We start from the raw sequence: 20,235 nt of genomic DNA, 5'->3' as shown, positions 1-20,235 counted from the left end.
TGTTGTACGTGTTGAATCTTGTCCATGACTTTGGAAGCAGTTAATTCTGCAGGGGTGCTAAACTCGATCCAAACAGGGGATTTCAAACCGTCGTGTTGTATGGAAAGTCTCAAGCGATCGTCTTCTTTGGGTTGACATTGTTGCTTGAGTGCAGTGAGCAAAGAATCCCACACCTCGGTGATGAACACTTCTGCTTTCTCTAACGGCACTTCAGCCTTGAAATCTTTAAACTTCACTGTGTATTTGTAAGCCGTGGTTCTAAATTTTCTAGAGGAGCGCTTTTCGGTCTCTCGAATGGAATAGTACTTTTCAGGGTTGACTAAGGGTGGTGAACTTGGTTTAGAGGGTTCGGATTCTGGTTCACTCATGTCCTCTTCAAAATCACTGGCATGAATTTGTGCCAAGATTTCAGCCCTGGTACGAGGCGATAGATCACGTTTCTGCCTCTTACTTTCTTCTTCTTCTTTCTTCTCGAATGAATGGGATCGTTTCATCTTGAAAGCAAAAAGTCAAATGACTTAAGTTCAAACACCATAAACTACTTTATAGTCATAGCAGACCAGCGTATATAAAAGGGTGTGTGTCTTGTCCTTTCACTATTCATTTCACTCTCAAGCCGAGCACAACGATGGAAGAGACTGACCAGATGGAACGTTTCGTCAGAGCTTTGCGAGGGGTCATTAGAAAATTCTCTTCAGACCAGCCTACGGACTACTCTCCTTCCTTTAGAGATAAAAGTCAAGATACTTGCTATATCTGTCAGAAGAAAGGGCATTGGTCTTCAGAGTGTCCAGACCGTCAAAAAAGAAAAAAAAACAGGGGATAAAAAAGACAAAAGTCAAGATACCTGTTATTATTGTAAAGAAAAAGGACATTGGTCTCCAGATTGCCCAAAAAAGAAACAAGAGGAGTCAGAAGAAAAGAGGAATTCTTCAGAAGAAGAGAGGGATTCTTCAGAGGAAGAGAGGGATTCTTCTGAGGAAGAAAGAAGACAGGTGAAGAAAAAGAAACAGGAGAAAAAAAGAAGAAGGGAAGAAAGCGAGGAGGAAGAAGAGGAAAAGAGTGTGACGGTGAAGAAATTCAAAAAACAGAGAGACTAAAAAAGGAGAAAAGAAGAAATTAATGAACTTTTAATTAAAGTGTTGTGTTATAAATTGTGAATTGGATTGTAAAAAATGGAGAAAAGAATAAATGAATGATATAAGGTAAGTGTCTTTGAGTTGTGATTTTAAAATAAGAAGCTACACTCACGCACTCATACACAGACACGTACTAAAAGGGTAACATGGGTGAGTTTTTTTTTTTTTTTGAGTTATTGGCAAATTGAAATTGTATTTCTTTTCGAGAAATGTGGGTGGCCCTGAAAAGGGCCTTTTTTCTTCATGGTGTAGGGGTGAGTTTAAGCAATCAATTTTAACTGCCTTAAGCCTTTGCCACGGCCAAGGCCTACTTCTGGACTGCGTAATGTTGATGATGATGATAATGATTGGGTTGAAATCACTAAGGGTGGTACGGTAGGCTTAGTCACAGGGTTGACGTGTTTGGCTCGGGAAGGTCGTATTCTCTTCGGTCGTGATAAAGAAGTCTGATACATTTGTTTCAGACTTCTTAACTCCGCTAAAATGTCCAACAGTACCGTGACCGTTTGATTTTCACCCTCTTGTTTCTTTGCTGCTACTTCTTCTTGCTGTTGTTGCTGTTGTTTTTTTCTTACCTCTTCTTCTTCTTGTTGCTGTTGCTGTAGGAGAAAAGCCTGTTCCGCTTCCTTTTGTCGTTGTATAAATTTCTCCAATTCTTCTTTCTGTCTCTGTCTAAAATTCTCCACTTGCGGTAATGAAGAAAGTAACGAAGGTTCCGGAACAAATTCTTGCGAGGAGAGAAAATCCACAAAATCCCAATTCACCTCTTCTGAAAGTAAGTCCGGGTTCCCTTGGGCAGTCTCCCCTGCTGGTGCACCCCACTGGATCGTTTTCTGAGTTTCCGTCATGTTGAATCACTGTCGCATAGATTGACTGCACACAAGCGCTAGCGAATCTATATTGACTACGTGACGTCACAGACTGCTCTCTTCGGATTGGATGCGAGCTGACTGAATTCTGTAACGCGTGTTCGGATTGGTAAATGAACTCAATCCGTTTCAATCCTTCCTCCGCCTATAAATAAGCGCCGTTCAATGCATTGATTCACCTGTTCTCGTCGCTTCAAGATGTGGACTACAGTTGAGTCATCCACCCTTGTGTCTTCCATGATGTTTCGGACAGACTTGCTCATGTATGTCCGATCGAAGTGGACCGTTGTCCACAGGACAAACACCAGCCTGTGGATACGTAGGATCTACGTCGAAAGACAAGGATGCCTGAAAAGAGTGCTGATGTACGGACCAACAGTAAGACGCAGCCTAAGGACAAGAAGAAGACCAATGCGGTGCCATTTATGTTAATGAATACATTAACATAAAACCCAAAGGCCCTTTTCAGGGCCCCCATATATCTCGAAAAGAGATAGTCTTTGAATTGCCTACCCCTTTTTTAAAAAAAATTTTTTATTTTTTTTATTTTTTAAAAAAATCCTATATTCAATTTCCCTTGACGCTAGATTGACCCACGATTTATTCCCATGTTAAATTCCCCTTGTACGTAGAGTGACCCACGATTTATTCCCATGTTAATTCCCCTTGTCCGTAGATTTGCCCACGATTTTTCTCCATGTTAAATTTCCATTGTCCGTAGATTTGCCCAAGGGGTTTTTTAATGCTAATTCCCATTGTCCGTAGGGTGCCCCCATTCACTACTTATAGCTTTGACTTTTTTCTGGATCAGGTCGGCAACCATTTTCGCCAACAACATGCCCAAGAAACCTTATGGATGGTCTCGAAAATTCACACTTTTCAGCGTTCAAAGTGACGCCGGCCTTTTGAATTGATTTCTTCATCATTTCTAGTTTTTCGCCATGCTGTTTCTGCGTTTCCCCCAAAACAAGAACATCGTCCATGTGACAGAGTGTTCCGTCAAGTCGCTCCAGAGTTTCTGACATCCTTTTCTGAAAATAATTCAGGCGCATAACTGATTCCGAATGGAAGGTGATTAAAATAAAACCTACCAAAAGGAGTAATGAAATTTGTAAGGTGGCGTGAATCTTCTGACAGGTTTATCTGCCAAAAGCCTGAGTTTGCATCAAGTTTGGTGAAAAACTTTGCTCCTGCTAGTTTTACAAGGGATTCTTCAACTGATGGTAGTGGGTGGTTTTCTCTTTTAATCGATTCATTAAGTTTAGTTAGATCCACGCAAATTCTTACCGTACCGTTTGGTTTCGGAACAAAAACCATTGCCGCGCACCACTCAGTGGGCTCATCTACTTTTGAAATAACACCCATTTTTTCCATTCTATCCAACTCCTCTTGAACTTTATTCAATAAAGGGATAGGAACCTTTTTTGGGGTAGATAAGGCATAAGGTTTGGCATTTTTGTCCATAGTTATGTTGTAGAACCATTTTGTTTTCCCTAGACCTTTAAACAAATTTGGAAATTTCTCGCGATAATCCTTATCTAAATTTATGGATTTATCGTGAATTTTGCTTGCATTTTGTGAGTTTTTATCTAAGACATTTACTGAGGATATATTTACCTGTGCAATAATCTTGAGAGCCTGAATCGCGGGCCTGCCCAATAGTACCTGATTCAGTCCCTTATCAACAAATATGTCTTGTACACTGAATGCATTGTTTGATTCAAGTCCACATGTAAATTTTCCCAGCACTTTAAGTTCAAAGTTTCCAGGTCCATACAGTTTTCGATCAGACTTTGATAGTTTTTGGTCTCCAATTTTTCTTAAATCCCTCTCAGGAATTACAGTCACATCAGCTCCAGTATCAGTCTTAAATACAAGTGAAGTGGTGTTTGTTTTTTGTAATCATATCATTATATATGTTTTTATGTTATAGGTGTTGTCTAATGTTGTAAAGCGCGTAGAGCTTCGAAAGATTAGGCGCTATACAAAGTCCTCATTATTATTATTATTATTATTGTTATTTAAGTTTGCCTTGATGCTATACATCCCCACGATATTCCCATGTTCAATTTTCCTTGAGGCTAAACAGCAACGCGCACTTTTTGACTGGGTTTTCCATTGAGGCTAAAGTGGTCCAATCCCTTGTCGCTATGTTCAGTTCTTCATTGACTCCATGTTACATCTTCCATGTCAAATTCCCCTTGTGGCCAAAATGGCTCACGACCTGTCTGATTGGGATTTTCATTGTCGCTAGAGTGGCCCATTAAATTCCCCATGCTAAATTATCCTTGTCGCCAGAGTGGCACACGACCTTTTCACTGGGTTTTCCATTGTTGCTATTGTGGTCCACCTTGCTATTATCCTGTTTGTCAAATTTAAATTTCCTAGTCTTAAATTCTCTTTAACGATAACCTAAAAATGAGCTATGCATAATAATAATAATAATAATTTTCCGGGTGTTTGTGCAAAGCATTCAGATTTATCTTCTGCTAGTCTCCAAGCATTTTAGTATGTAACATCCGTTACAGAAGGGAAAGAAAGACCTATTACCTATTTTCGTCCCGTTTGAGTGAAGTTAGTCGTCGAAACCGTTTTATTGAGAATTAATTATCAGTCTGACATTTAAATTCTTTCAGGCAGCTTTGTTAATAATCAATGGTGTGTGTATGTGTGTGTGTGTGTGCATATAAAACTTGGCTCTGTGTACATTCTCAGTCTGTATTTCGCCCTTTCTCTGTGTTCACGCGCTTAGACGCCACATGAGATATTGTAGTCCTACATGTAAGACCTCGACGTTGATATTTATGTCTAGATGTCCAAAAACATAAATATCAGCGTCGAGGTCTTATATGCACGACTAGACATATTGATATCAGCGCTCAACATTTAGAATAAAATTACATATTTTTGCGAATACAGACGATATGCAGCGATAACAACGCAACTAGGGGGCGCTTCAGTCCGTCCGAGTACCACCATGTTACTATTTTTGTAGAAAAAGGGTACCCCTTTTTACGGGGCTCCCATTCTTTTAACTTTGATTTGATAGTTTCATGAATGGCGGGAAATTTTACGTCATAACCTGCTCAAAGGAAACCATTTGGTTTTTCTTTTAAACTGTAACGTTTTGATACTGCTCAGAGAGAAAAATTTCATTAAAAATCCACTAAATGTGCGGATCTTTTTAGAGTTTCACGCGGGAGAGGCTTTATTTATGAATCTAAATATGGAATGTACCAACAATATATTTGTACCTATTTTTGTTTCGTGGGAATCACCTTTTCTGTACAATAAATCTGCCATTTATATTACATACGAGGTAATTTATTGTTAGATACTTTACAGAAAAATGTCCTATGGCATATACTCAATGAATATAAATATTTTTGTAACCTCTACCAGTAACCCACAGTTTGTTTTTGTTATTACTACCAGTAACCCACAGTTTGTTTTTGTTATTACTGCTACAAAATAGTATCAAACCTGCTTGATACCTTTGGATGTGAAATCAATGTAGTAGTAAAAAAATGAATAATACAAATTTATACTTGTATCTTCTGTCTGAAGATTAAGATCTCCCACACTGTAATAATTATAAAAAATACTTTTAAAGTTTTTTAAGGCTGCTCAACAGCTCAGGCTGTTGTAGAACCCATAACCACTGCATCAAACATCATTTGTCTGATTTTATCATTTTTTTACAGTTTAAAAAGAAGTTAATATTGTTATGGTGAAAAAATGCCAACACAATCCTACTACTCAGTAAAAATAAATCGATGCAAAATAAATAAAAAGTATATACAGTACTGCGTATAATTTTTCATTGGAAATATTAGAGAAAAGTAAATATTTTAAATAAACTTAAGTCTTTAAAAATGTATTTTTCAATGAATTAGTCTATAAAAAAAATTCTCATACAGGTTGGCATTTATAAGGAATAAATACCTGGATTGTCTTGTTACATTGTCCTTATAGATCTTTTTGAAAGGTAAGAAGGCGCATATAACCAATCCCTTTTGTTTTTCACTTTCACATGAATAAAGACAAGCTTTACACATAATTTGGCTTTGGATTGGTCATACACTCATGATTGTAAATTCTGAGTAATTAAAGCTGCAAATTCTGGATTGGCCAAGGCACATTTCCACCAATTTTGTTTTATATGCCACATACATTTATAAATTATACCTCAGGAACAGTCTGGTTATATTCTCTAGTGACTGTTTCAGTAATTAACCCCAAAAAATATTCCACTACTTGATTTGTGTTCAATATATACACTGTACATAAAATGATCACTTTTTGTAGAATTTGTTTTTTGTTGTTGCACGCAATAAAATAATTTGTCTGCCCTGCTATGAGCAAAAACCATGATTTGTTATTTCTGATGCCTTGACCTAATAAATACCATATTTATTAACCTGACATGAAATTTTAAATTTGGCCTCTTATCCCTGTGATAGGCTAAATTCTTAGAAACTGCAATACATATATATAAAAGCTTCTGAAACACTTTATGTTTTGAAGTGGTCAAAGGACTTTTATAATATGTGAGTGCATCAAAACCTCTGACTTGAATAGTTGCTTACAATTTGCATCTAAGTCTTATATGTTCTCTCTCTCTCTCTATACTAGGCCTGGTAGTTTTATATAGTAAATGTAAGATTACAGTTGGTTATAGACTGAATTTACCTTCCTCTTCGTATCTCCATTCTGATTTAAATATCAGAAATCTTTAATGTGATCAAAAGCACACAGAACTTAGTTTGTTCATTGATTTACAATTTCTAACTTGAATGTGACCATAGTGGCCCTAAGACTGTGCCAAGTTGCATACACTATAGGTGAGTTGACTTACTCAGACAACATTGTGATGTAGTTCATATTATTCGGTAACTGCCAAATAATTCCATAAATTACCATAATTTTGAGAGTTTAGAGTTATATCCTATTGTACTCATGTACAGGGGCTTCGAGTGGCAGAGTGTTCAAAAGCACTCTCCGTTATGGATCATTGCCATCTAACGTCTGTCTGTGTGGGTTCGAGTGTCTCTGATTCAGCCAATGTGGGTATGTGAGAAAGCTTGCCAGTAGCTTCTTGTGGGTCAGTGGTTCTTTCCAGGGTTTTCCCCGGGTTCTTCCTATACCATTAATACTGGCCGCTATGTATAGCCTATCGTGTGCTGAAAAATGGCGTTAAACCCTACAACAACAACAATACATGTACATAGAAATTACACCGCTTGTTAAATTCACGTGAAAGTAAAATTTGTAGTTCATTATTTTCATTTGCTTGATTTGACAGAAGCAGACAACATAGTATTTTCCTTCTATGCATGTACAGGTGTAGTCTTGCACACACCCCTTCATAGAAAATGGACTTGTCCAGGAGCTGGAAATGACTGGTGAACTGGTCGTCTTTTACACTGAAAACTTCTGTTTCACATGAAACGCTCAGACAGTACTGGTGTTAGGCTCCCACCTGGGCATAATCAGGTTTGAAATGATAAATCATTAAATGAACTAAGTTCTGTGAATCTTTTATCAATTTTTGCTCTTTTTTAAATGGTTGGGGGTATTAAACAAATGGGGATGTATATTCAGACCATAGTAATATAAAACTATTATATTGTAAATGTATGATCACAATTTACTAATATATACATTTAAAATTACAAAAGGCATGTTTGTGTGATTTAGATTTTTAACATAGCTTTAACAATTTTAGTCATACCACTACAAATGTTTGCAGTATGGCAGTTTCTAGTGATATCTAGCATTGGGGCATCATGCTGCAGACTTGTGTCATCCTGTCCCACCCAGTTACACTATCCTGACACCAGGCCAACCAGTGCTAACACTAATCTCTCAATACTGAGCGTCATGCAAGGCAGCTATTATTACCATTTTTTATAAGTCTTTGGTATGACTTGGCAGGGGTTTGAACCCTGACTTCCTGCATCTGTGGCATATGCTCTAATTACTTAAGCCACCAGAGCAGTTTACAATTAAGTGGTAGTATTATATAGTGCATGTAAGATTTATAGGTATGGTTTAAGGTAGGATACAAGCCCCTGTGGTCAAAACTGATGTATCCTAATTCCATGATAATTGATTGAGACATCATTGGCATAATCTGCTGAAAGTCGGGCATGATCTGACAACTGATGGGGTATTTTACCATCTGTTGCAAAGTGTGTAACATGATTTGGCAAATAATTTAAACTTAACCTACTTTTGCCAATAGCTTCATATATGCATAGGAATATATACGTGTATAGTTACTTTTTTTATATTTTTTGTAAAGTTTGATTCAGAAATATTGTGCTGAAAGTTTGGAAAGTAGCTAGAGTAGCCAGTCCAGATATATTATGCTATTTGACAGCCTGAGATTTACTTGTATTACTTTTGGGATGTTTGACGTTCAATCATTTTTGCATTTGGGGTTCCAAAATCTAATTCATGGTAAGATTTAATTTAAGGTGTCTTAATACAAATATATGAAAAGGCATTGGACATTTCCAAAATTCTGTTCGTTGCAGAAAATTTCAGTAACTGATCAGCCATATTAGTCATGTGGCACAGTTGTACATTTATGTTGTTGTTGTTGTGGGGTTTAATGCCATTTTTCAGCACACGATAGGCTATACATGGCGGCCAGAATTAATGGTGGAGGAAGAACCCGGAAAACCCCGGAAAGAACCACCGACCCACGAGAAGCTACTGGCAAGCTTTCTCACATGCCCACATTGGCTGAATCTTAGACTCGAACCACCGCAGACAGAGGTGAGATGGCAGTGATCCGTAACGAAGAGCGCTTTAGACCACCTGGCCACTCGGGGCCCCTTTGTACATTTATAAAACAAAACAAAACTTTTGAACAGAAATGGAACAATAATAAAATGGATATTTTTCTTCCTATCCTTAAGGTAAATATGTATCAATAAGACAAATATACTTACATAGTATGAATGTCTTTATTTTTGATTGTTCCATCAAACCGTAACAACTTGAGCAATAGAACACTTTGAAATAATGTACAAGTTTGGGAGGTAAATCATTAATACATATTTGAGTATCAGGCTCGGCCAATGTGAATATGTGAGAAAGAATACCTGTAGCTACCTGTGTGTTGGTGGTTCTTACCAAGGTTTTTGCAGGTTCTTCCTCCACCAGTTATACTAGCCATTCTGTATTGCCTATCTTATATTATGTGAAAAAAACAACAATAAATGAAATAAACTGGACAGTTACGTTGTATGTAGTTGAAAAATGCTGTGTATAAAAATACAAAATAAAGGTTCTAATACATGGATTTATACTGTGGCAAAATCACAGAGTATAAAGCTTCGAGACTATAAAGCATTACAGGTATGAACTTAAAATGAGTCCTATTTGTCACTCTCTCCCAAGTACCTTGCAAACTTGAGATTGCTTGAGCTGAAGTTGAACTTGTTCTGGGCATTGAGCAAGTGGATTTGTTGAATTCGGGACTTAAGTTTCTTGTGTGAATAAGCAATAATTGCATGCACTAGGATGGCTGCAGATTATAGTACCATTGGAGGAGACTGTAAGATTGAGTTGTCCATTTATCCCTGTTTTGAAAGACTTTGAAAGATTATATACGAAAGTGCATAATGTGTTCCAGTATTTACAGCTTGTGGTTTGCTTTAACATGTGCCTGAAATATATATATCCATGGAAATAGGTGATCATAGAAACGTGTTACTGGATGATACATTCTAATAGTAACTTTTGCTATTTATGAAATGTTTGATATCACATTCCCCAAGAAAATAAAAATCAGCATAAGAAATGTCAATATTAAAGGTAGACTTGATTCCCGCATGCTACATACCTCTAAATTATGATGATCTTGCAGTATCTGTAGATTCGACTTCATGTGATCAAATAGTTAGTGAGATAGTTAAGTTTAAATATACATGTCAAATATTCCCCTATGGCACTGTACAACATTGGCATTTCCAGTCCAAATTGGTATCCAGTTATCAGATTCTTTTGTGAAAGAGAAAGTGGCATTGTAAGACTGCTTAAAATTGCAGAAGATATAAATCCAATCTCATATTTTCACAACGCATGCAATATTACTCCCCCTCCACACAATATGTATAAGCAATACTGCATATTGAAAAAAACATTAGTGATCAAGTTCTCTTGGTTGTTTTATGAACATGTCATGGTCAGACATGGTTTTCTTCACAAGGATGTCTATGTCAAGAGATACATCAACATTAATTCAAGTCCTGTTGTGGTTAAGATGTTCTTTGGTACATTTTTATTAATGTATTTAAACAGATTACAAAAAACTGTAGGTTCAGGTTGCAAAATGGAGAGAAAGAGAGAGAGAGAAAGAGAGAGGTTGTGAAATTAATCATGATTGGGAAAAGATGTAAAAATAAACCGTAAGAGAAGGTGGGAACAGAACATCAATAGAGAAGGAAATAAATTTGAATCTTAACAATTCAAAGTGGTTTAAATTACACAATGTAAATTGTACTTTAAATTTGCCTTATCACTTGGTATTTGTTAAACACCACTTATTGTGCATACTTTACAGAGGGCCAACAGTAGTTTAAACGTAAATTAAAAAAATTGTTTTCCTTGAATTATGGTTCAAAATGTTTGGTATTGCAAATACTTTGTCTTTTTGCATGTTAACACATCTTATTTTGTAAGATAAAGTAATAAGTATTTGTCAGATTCCTTGAATATTTTGGTTGAAGGCCACAACCAATACAACTCTGAATGTCTGCCATATTCTTTCATATTTATATGCAATTTTTCAAATGTTCTTTTCAGGTGAATGCAATGGCAATAAGAATATTGCTCAGAAGAATCTCATTAGGTCATCCAGCATCAGTAAATCCTCTTGTTTTAGCGATTCCGAGTTCCACCCAATGTCTGTCATGGTCTCCTCTGGTGATGAAAGATGACAGTGATGACAGTAACAAGAAACTTTCAGCAAAGGAGAGGATACAGATGTTTAATTCTGAAGAGCAGAAGAAGTTTCATTACTTGAAGTTAGAGTATGAATTAATGAAGATAAAATATCCACACAAAGTATGATATTTCTTTCCTCTGCAGCAAACTATATCTGGAACACTGCCATGTTGTGCATGTAGAGATTTTTGTCACTTGCTCAAAATATAATATTTTTTTTTTTTTACAGTTCCATGGATCTTCATTTTATTAAAGTAGATTGTATAATGTTTCTGGCTATTTTCAAACAAATGCAATTTTCATTTTTTCCATTTGCCCACCAGACAAATAAAAATAAATTGTACGTGCCTGGCAACAAAATCAACTTACCCATCAACAATTTATCTTCTCAGAATTCATGATATTTTATAAACAGATATCGATCAGTTGTTTCAGAATTATCAATATCTTAATGCAGTGGTTTGCTACACACAATTCTCAACGACTCTGATTTTGATAATAAGCACTAGGTTGTTGATGATATAAATAGTTGAAATGAAACCATCTGATTACAGTCCCAAGAGAACTTACAGTGACAGATGTGTACAAAGACTACATATAAATATTTCACTATATAAAAGCTTGCCCATCTGATAGGTGAAATTGCCTGGCCAATTGTTTGTCATTGTTCATCTGGCTGAATTGTTTGGATACTTGAAACCCAACATGATATTAATTACACATGGAAATTAAGTATACCAATGTTATCATGATTTTGGATGAAACTTTTGTAGGAAGTGAGATCTATGAATATTTATTAGGTAATCTTGCATCTGATTGGCTGAGGTTTATACCACTCTAGAGACTATTTTTTTAAATAGGGTTTTGATGAGGCTTGGTAAACCAGGCCTTTGTAGTAATTAAAATCTTGGTCGAGTATGATTATAATATAAATTGATGCATATTAATAATGTAGCATGCATCTGATTGGCTGAGCTTGTCAATTGTTGTTTCTGATCTTTTGACCAAATTTTTTAAACAGTCCAAGATTATCAACATGGTGGATGAGTGTGATTATGAGCAAGATCTATGCATAGTACTGAGGTACTTGATAAGCTTGTCAGCACTCTGGATTTTGCTCAACATTGGAAAATAACATATTTTAATAACAAGAATAAAATGAAAAAATTAACTATTTTTCAGGTTCCTCAAGTTATGACAGATGACATTTGGCTGGAACTTTATGAGATGCCATCAGTTACTAAGCGTTTAAAATACCTAAAGCATCATTCAACTAAGGAACGTAGGAAAGAAAAAGAACAACTGAAAAAAAGAGAGAGACTTGAAGTACTTAAAGATAGGATGGAATCTGAGACAAGAAAATTCCCACTCATTTCTGATAGGATGATAGATGAGTTTGAGAAAAAGAAGCTTAGTAATGCTATGCTGTTTGACAATCCTACTATTGTATTTGATATGGGCTATGAAGATATGATGATAACTAAAGAAATCAAGAGCTTGATGTATCAGCTAAATATGTGTTATTCTAACAATAAAAGGGCAATCACCCCATTTAATATGATTGCTTGCAATATTAATCCTAATGGACTTTATTGCAAACTTCTGAAGAAAGTTGGAGGTACACATTGTGATAATTCCTTTTTAGGACGTACAGAGAAACATTATCTTGAATTGTTTCCCTGTGAAAAACTTGTGTACTTGACTCCAAATTCTCCCAATCTTCTTGAGAAATTTAATGCTGAAGATGTAATCATAATTGGAGGTCTGGTTGACACACATGGACAGAAGCCAGCATCATTTGCCAGAGCCATCAGTGACAACCTTCGGACAGCAAGGCTGCCACTGGACAAATATTTAAGGTATATTCATTACTTGTGGATAATAATTCCATGTGAAATTTTTTACTTACTGTTGTTGTTTTGGTTTTAATGCTATTCCTCCACACAAGATAGGCTATACATTGTGGCCAGTATAATTGGTGGAGGAAGAACCTGGGAAAAGTCTAGTAGGAACCACCAACCCACAGGAAGCTACCGACAGCTTTCTCACATACCCACATAGGCTGAGCCAGAGACTCAAACCCCCACGGACAGAGGTGAGATGGCAGTGATTAGTAAAGACAAGCACTTGGCCACCCATTGCCTTGTAGACTAATTCACAGCATCCATAAAACTGTTGTTAGATGGAGTTTGAATGGAACTGTGACTGCTATCAATGCAACTGATTATAGTAATTTCTCAAAATTAGCACGGCCAATGTGGGTATGTGAGAAAGCTTGACAGTAGCTTCTAGTTGGTCTGGGGTTCTTCTGGGGGTTTTCCAGGGTTCTTCCTCCACCATTTATACTGGCCGCCATGCATAGCCTATCATGTACTGAAAAATGGCATTAAACCCCACAACAACAACAACAAAATTAGCAAGGCATCAATTTAATTCATGATAATGTTCTTCACTTTGAGAGTAACGTAGTAATCTTCACTTTGAGAGTAACGTAGTAACATAATATGCTTATATCCAATGAGCTGATCACTGTGTATTTTAAAACTTTGAAAAGTTTTTTCATGACTGTGTGACATACATATGAATTTCAGCCTTGCATCTTTTGGGGTTTTTCTATTACAGATGGGGTTGTGGCAATAAGAATTTAACACTGGACCAGGTATTCAACATTCTCTTGGAGCTTTATTGGTCTGGAGACTGGCGTAAGGCGCTCATGCATGTACCCATGAGGAAAGTGAAAGGCACACTTTGACCCATTTTTGTCTTTTGTATCCCATAAGAATAATAATAGTGGAAACCTTTTGTATGACAGCCCTTGAGTATTCTGGATATCTGTCCATTGCAGCCACAACATTTTGTTGTCTTAACTATTATTGAGACAGAATTGCACGGGTACCAATGCAGAAAAGTGGACTTGTTATGTTAAACTCTTTAGATCTAGAAGATTAGTGCTACAGTTGTTACAGTGCTGTGACATCCATCATCATAACTGAATCTGTTGGATGGGAATCATAACAAGATTGATTTTTGTGTTCAGGTGCCTGTTTTTACACTTCATATTCTCTTATGCCAGCAAATCATCCAGGGTATATTTTACATTGTATAGTATAACCATTTCTAAAAGCAAGATAAAAAGAACATTTCTTTTTATCCAAAGAATTCTAAAAAGTTAAATGTGCATTTTATAGAGTGCTAAATGAATAAGCATATAGGGCACTTTAGTGAAATGCTATTTTTTAATAGGAAATTGCTATAAAAATTGATTGTTTATTAATACATACACCATGCATATTTACACGTCAGTAAGTCATTTGGTAAAAGTGTTATCTAATGTTCACACTTCTGTAATGTCTTTTTTAATTTGCATGTAACAGTTTTGTCATTTTGGATCATAGATGAGAGCGAAACACTAAAGTTTAGTATGTTTTAGTGCAGTTTTCACACGATAAAAAGCCTAAAATGTTTTGGATTTAGAAGCTCTTGGTATGTCGAGCAGTTTTTAAAAAGCTAAAACCCAGATGGTTTTGATTTACTGGCTGTTGATATGAACAGCTTGCCTTATGTATCACAGTGCAGTATAATGGATGAAAATCTCAACAATTACCCATATCATACAAGAATCATATAGTGTATAAATGTTTCTCCTTAATTGTTAATTAGTTAAAGTTAAATAACATGTTAAAGACACTAGTCTTTGTTTTTGACTTTCATAGCTTACTTTCAGTTGCATGCTTTACCAATAAATAATTTGTCTGTGGTCTTTCCTAGGTCTTGTCACCATATTTTTTTCTTGTATGTGTGCAGAGATGTACATAGTGATGGGTATAGTTGCCTTAAAGCCTATAAAAATGTTAGAGAATTAAGATTTTCAGCATCGTAGAAAAGTCTCCAAAGTTATGCATATTTGGAATAGTAATTTTGATGAAGTACAACTAGAGAAAATCTTCAGCCTTTCAGACTTACTTGCAGGATACAGCATGGACAAGATCCCCCATTTAAAATATTATCATTTTTCACATTTGTCATTGGCATTGGAATATAAATTGACCCATGAAAAGACTTGTACAAGGAAACCTTTACATGGATTTCTACATATCTGGGTTCCTCCTTAACCTTAGTGGGTGTAATAACCAATCTTTTCAAGAATTATTTCAAAATATTTTTCAGTTTCATTATTGATAGCATCAATGTATTTATGACTAAAGGCTAAAGATCAATTGGGCACAACTATGAAAATAGCCATGTGAGATTTTGGTTTCTTTTGGTCTTTTCTTGGAGAAAATCACCTTAAAAAAATCATACTATGAGAACAATATTCACCTTGAACCCAGACTCAAATAGTTTCACATGTGTGTGTAATACTGATCTGGTTCCTGGATGCATGCTTAAAAGAATCTGCAGGGGCCCCCGAGTGGCCGAGTGGTCTAAAGCGCTCTCCGTTACGGATCACTGCCATCTCACCTCTGTCTGCGTGGGTATGTGAGAAAGCTTGCCAGTAGCTTCTCGTGGGTCGGTGGTTCTTTCCGGTGGTTTTCCGGGTTCTTCCTCCACCATACTGGCCGCCATGTATAGCCTGTCGTGTGCTGAAAAATGGCGTTAAACTATACAACAACAACAACAATCTGCAACTTGAACTCTGGGGCTTAGACTTGGCTGTGACACATAGTGGTCTTAATGGCACTAGTAGCTGTGATAAAACAACATTCTTGTCTATCAGTGACTAATTTAAGCTCGCCTGGCCCCTGATGGAATTTTTAAATGTAACTGTGCTAATGTTGCACAAAGCCACTTGACAGTTAAACATGGTTATTCTTGAGAAAGTACTAACATTACAAGTATATTGGCTTTAATTACACCCCTCGGTCATCTTCGCTAGCCAAGGCTGTGATGTGTTAACCCTATCTACACCTTAGTGGATTGATCAGGTATTTTGATGCATCATGTCTGTGAATTTTATTGGATATGGCAGCAAGCCACTGCATTCAAATTAAAGTTGTTCATATTTGAACACTGTATCTACATGATCGAGACAAAAGGGGAGCACTCAACTGCAGTTGACTCATAAGTATGCAATTCTCCACTGCCGGTCCATGTTTGTACAAATACATCCTTTCCCTCAAATACACTTTTATTGGCTTCTCTCTGGTACATAATCACACTTTCAGTGTTTAAGTTACAAAGTATCCTTTTGAAAGCAGTTGCCTTCACCATTTGTAGCTGATGTACAATGCACCACTTTTATATGCTGTTGGTTACTTGGCATTACATATTAAGGAAGACAACTCATGAAATCCAGTAGATGTTGCAGGGACAAAGCCCAGAAATATCTGATCGATCTGCCAAGGTGAAGATAGGGTTAACACGTTGGAACTTTTTCTAGCAAAGATGCCCCTAAGTAACCCTATTCTATGGTCTTGTGCACATTTTTTGAGTTCATTCTCAGCAGGTTTAGCTCTTTTATAATGAAAAATGTTATCTAATTGTTTATTCAGCAAATTAATTTTTGTGACATCATTTCTACTTTACCAGGATCAGAAACTAAAATCACTTCTTAAATGTGATATATTGTCATTAACTTCTGTGTCGTTTTCTTTGTTTTTTTATTCTTCTGTGAGGATGTTTTTTCTGACATTTTACACATTTGCATTGACAAGCTTTTGTTGTTGTGCATGATAATACTCGAGTACAGATTTGCACATTTGACTGATTATGAGATTTAACTGCAATGCCGTATTGCCAGCATGGTTGGGCACCACCATGAACTTTCTGTATACATGGGGAACTGAACATTTTATGGCAGGAACCGTATGGTCCTTTTTTTAAAAACCTAAGAATGTGATTCGTAATATTAAAATCAGGCTTTGCTAAATAAGCAGGCATTTCTTCCCAGTCCAAACTGAATAGGTGAAGCCCTGACATTGGTAAAAGTTCCTCCAATCTTGGATCAGGTCCAGTTACCCCTAATATTGCATTATAAACTTTTCAGCAGCCATAACACCATTCTTTTTACAGTTGTTGTTGTTTTGGGTTTAACACCATTTTTCAGTGCTAGATAGGCTGTACATAGACAGTATAACTGGTGGAGGAAGGAAAACCCTGTAAGGACCACTGACCCATGGAAAGCCACTGACACATTTTTTCACATACCCACATTGGCCAAGCAAGATTCAAACCAATGCAGAGTTGAGATGGCAGTGATTGATAAAGGCAAGTGCTTTAGACACTTGGCCACAGGTTCTCCTTTACATCTGTGTCCATTCAAGTCAAACGTACTGTGCTACTTATACACGTTCTCCATGGATTGTAATCTTTTATGCTCAAATATATTTTTAGTCAACTTATCACAAAGGGCAAACTGCATTACTACATTTGTTACTATTTCTTTTCAACAGCACTGTGGTGAACTATGTACATATTGAAGAAAGACATAACCTGTTAAATTTGAGGACCTCATGTCAGATGGGTCTGTCATGACCAAATGTGTTATCCTCATTAAATAAAGATTAAGATTATTATTATTAAACATTGTCAATGAAATGTGAAACTTTCTGTGCAGATCGGTATTGTTGAGATGAAAGTAGCAAAATGCATCTGATCCATACACCTTATTAATGCACACACATGTGAATGAAACCGCTTTACAGGCATGGAATTAAGGTATTGCCAAATTCACCATAAATGACCATCATGTCTAAAATTTAAGCTGGTGCATCGAAAACCATTATTATTGTTGTTTTATTCAACGTGTTGTTTTTATAATTATTGCAACCATATATACAGTATTCACCATATATTCAATGCCCTGTTGCTACTTTTTTTTCCTGATATATTGTATGTAACCATTCTTAGAAGCCTTTTACATTGCTACCTGGCAAGTTATGCCTACCAGAATCAAGAGACATTATCATTGAAGGGTGCTGAGAATGTTTCCGCATGTGTCAATAGCCATCTTCGGTGATCAGCTGCTCATAGTGCATGCACCACTCAGCCCTTTCCAGTCCATGCAAAATTCATATAAATTTTACATAAGCATTGTGAGGAAAAAAATTATGAGTAACTTGTTACTACTAATTTACAAACTACAATATTTTATCAATATTTTTATGATTATTTTGGTCATGAATATTTGTTCCCCAAAGAACTGAAGATTGCATCATTTCATTATAATTTGTGCAGATTGCCAGTTCGAATTGTGATTTTCATACCCACACCTTTAAAAAAGTGACGGGGATATTTTGATCGGCTCCACTTGTATGTCCAACCATCCTTTACACTGTCTCCTTCTACATGTTCAGGGGAATATTGACAAAACCTTGCGAATATGATTCCTCATGTTGTAAAGTGGTGAAAAATGTTCTTTGCCCATGCCCCCTCTCCTTGCGCAGGTTGTTGATATTGATTTAAGGGTCAAAGTGCTTTTCCAAAATTGTTTAATACCATGCAAAGCATATGATTTAGTCAAATAAAAATTGGTATGTTTCATCATGCACTCTGGGGCACCTTTGTCCACTTGTGTTCGAGTCTCAGGCTTGGCCAATGTGAGTATGTGAGAAAGCTTGCCAGTAGTTTCGCATTGGTCTGTGCTTCTTTCTGGGGGTTTTCTGGGTTCATCCTCCACCAGTTATGCTGGTCACCATGTATAGCATATCTCTTGCTGAGAAATGGTGTTAAACCCCAAAACAAGATCATGCTCTCCATTACATCATCATACCTCAAGTGTGCAACTTAGTCCATGGATGTCAGCTTGGACATCAATGAGATCCCATCCTTACACTTGATGATCAACATGAAATGAGAACAATCACACAGTCAACTTCTGCCCCAAGGCTCGCATAATTGCAGTGGCTTACATGTATGTGGCCTCTGGGTCACAACTTTGAAACTATTAAGGTCCCAACCCTTTAACAATATATGCATATAATGGTCATTATTATCCCAGGTTTAATCTTTGTCTGACCTTAAGTTCCTAGATGGTCTTGGGAAGACTAATCAGGCACATAATCAACTTCAGCCTCAAACTGTTAACAAATAATCATCGTTGGCATATGCACTGGTGGGTGATCAGCACTTTTCGTATTCTAATATATTTTTTTAGAAACCACAAAATCATTCAAGATAGTTTATCTTTACTGTGATTAACATACAAATCTTTAAAGAGACCACATTAACTGGGACCCTTAAGACATGTTTCACTTTATTTATTTATTGGTAGTAGTAGCAATAGTAGTTGTCACAGAATTATATAAATCATTTTATTTATTAAATACATGTACTCAGGTTTCTTTTTTTGTGTACAACGATACCTGAGGGTGATTTATGTACATTGTACAAAGATCTCGAAATAGTGAGTTCGGATCGTCCTATGCCACACGTGTGAAGTGCTTTCGACGGGAAGAACCAAATACTTCCAGTGCAGACATGTATTGTGGCATCGTCTGTGTATAAATGCCTCACCCTAAGACAAAATCTTTACATTACGGAACATCTTGTCAGTGTGCGATCCACACTCTGTGTTTAGAGTATTCTTTGTTTATGACAGGTGTCACATTTTATATTTCCATTATTTACATTTTGTAAGTGCAATTTATCTACTAACAAGTACTATATACACATTTTCACATTTCATAGTCATTTTGCTTTTGCTAGTTTTGACATTTTGCAATAGTATGGCAAATTCAAATATGGGGAAAGATGAGCAGGGGGTAAGGTTATATCCTATTTCCCCACATCCCTAGCTGAAACAAATCAAGAGAGAATCCTGTATGCATACAGGACTAAGGACTGTCAAGTTCTAGACTTAACATCATTTGCAAAAAATGAAAGACCTAGACCAGCTGAGGTATTACAGCAACTAATAGCGAGAGGGACAAATACATGTGACATACTAGGTCTACAAAATGGGAGTAGAGGATCCTACTTCCTTTTCACAAAGGGAGATTTTCCTCTATACCCCAATGATACGGAAATAGAACTAAGAGGGAAAAAATAAAGGTATTTGTACCACCTGCATTCGCCAAACCTCTAGGAGAGAAGATGACAGAAATTCAGTTCTCTGGGCTACCCTTGGAGGTCTTGACCAATGAAATACAGATCGAAATCGAAAAAAAAAATTTGGAGTCAAAGTGCTCAAAAGATCATATGGCTACTTACTGGGGATTCCCTTCCATGTCTACAGGAGTGCGAATCCTCAGCATCAATGAGGAAGATGAACAAAGATCCCACCCTTTTGTTATGAACTAGGGTTCATGATTAAGATATGGTACCGG

The 20,235-nt window shown here is 36.5% G+C and overlaps 1 protein-coding gene across 1 annotated transcript; it reads left to right on the top strand.

Moving 5' to 3' along the window:
- The first annotated feature begins 4,533 nt into the window (after positions 1 to 4,533).
- On the top strand, positions 4,534 to 19,246 carry LOC149787942 (tRNA methyltransferase 10 homolog C-like). Its single transcript, XM_089974206.1, has 4 exons — positions 4,534 to 4,582; positions 10,829 to 11,089; positions 12,152 to 12,828; positions 13,592 to 19,246. The coding sequence occupies exons 2-4, from the start codon at positions 10,838 to 10,840 to the stop codon at positions 13,719 to 13,721; spliced, it is 1,059 nt and encodes a 352-aa protein (XP_089830332.1). The 5' UTR covers positions 4,534 to 4,582; positions 10,829 to 10,837; the 3' UTR covers positions 13,722 to 19,246.
- The last annotated feature ends 989 nt before the right edge of the window (positions 19,247 to 20,235 follow it).

The sequence above is a fragment of the Sinohyriopsis cumingii genome, chromosome 11 (genome assembly GCF_028554795.1).
Source record: "Sinohyriopsis cumingii isolate HCF-2022 chromosome 11, ASM2855479v2, whole genome shotgun sequence".
Lineage (NCBI taxonomy): Eukaryota > Metazoa > Mollusca > Bivalvia > Unionida > Unionidae > Sinohyriopsis > Sinohyriopsis cumingii.
Note: the sequence above shows the minus strand (reverse complement) of the source record. Positions and strands in the feature narration are given on the sequence as shown.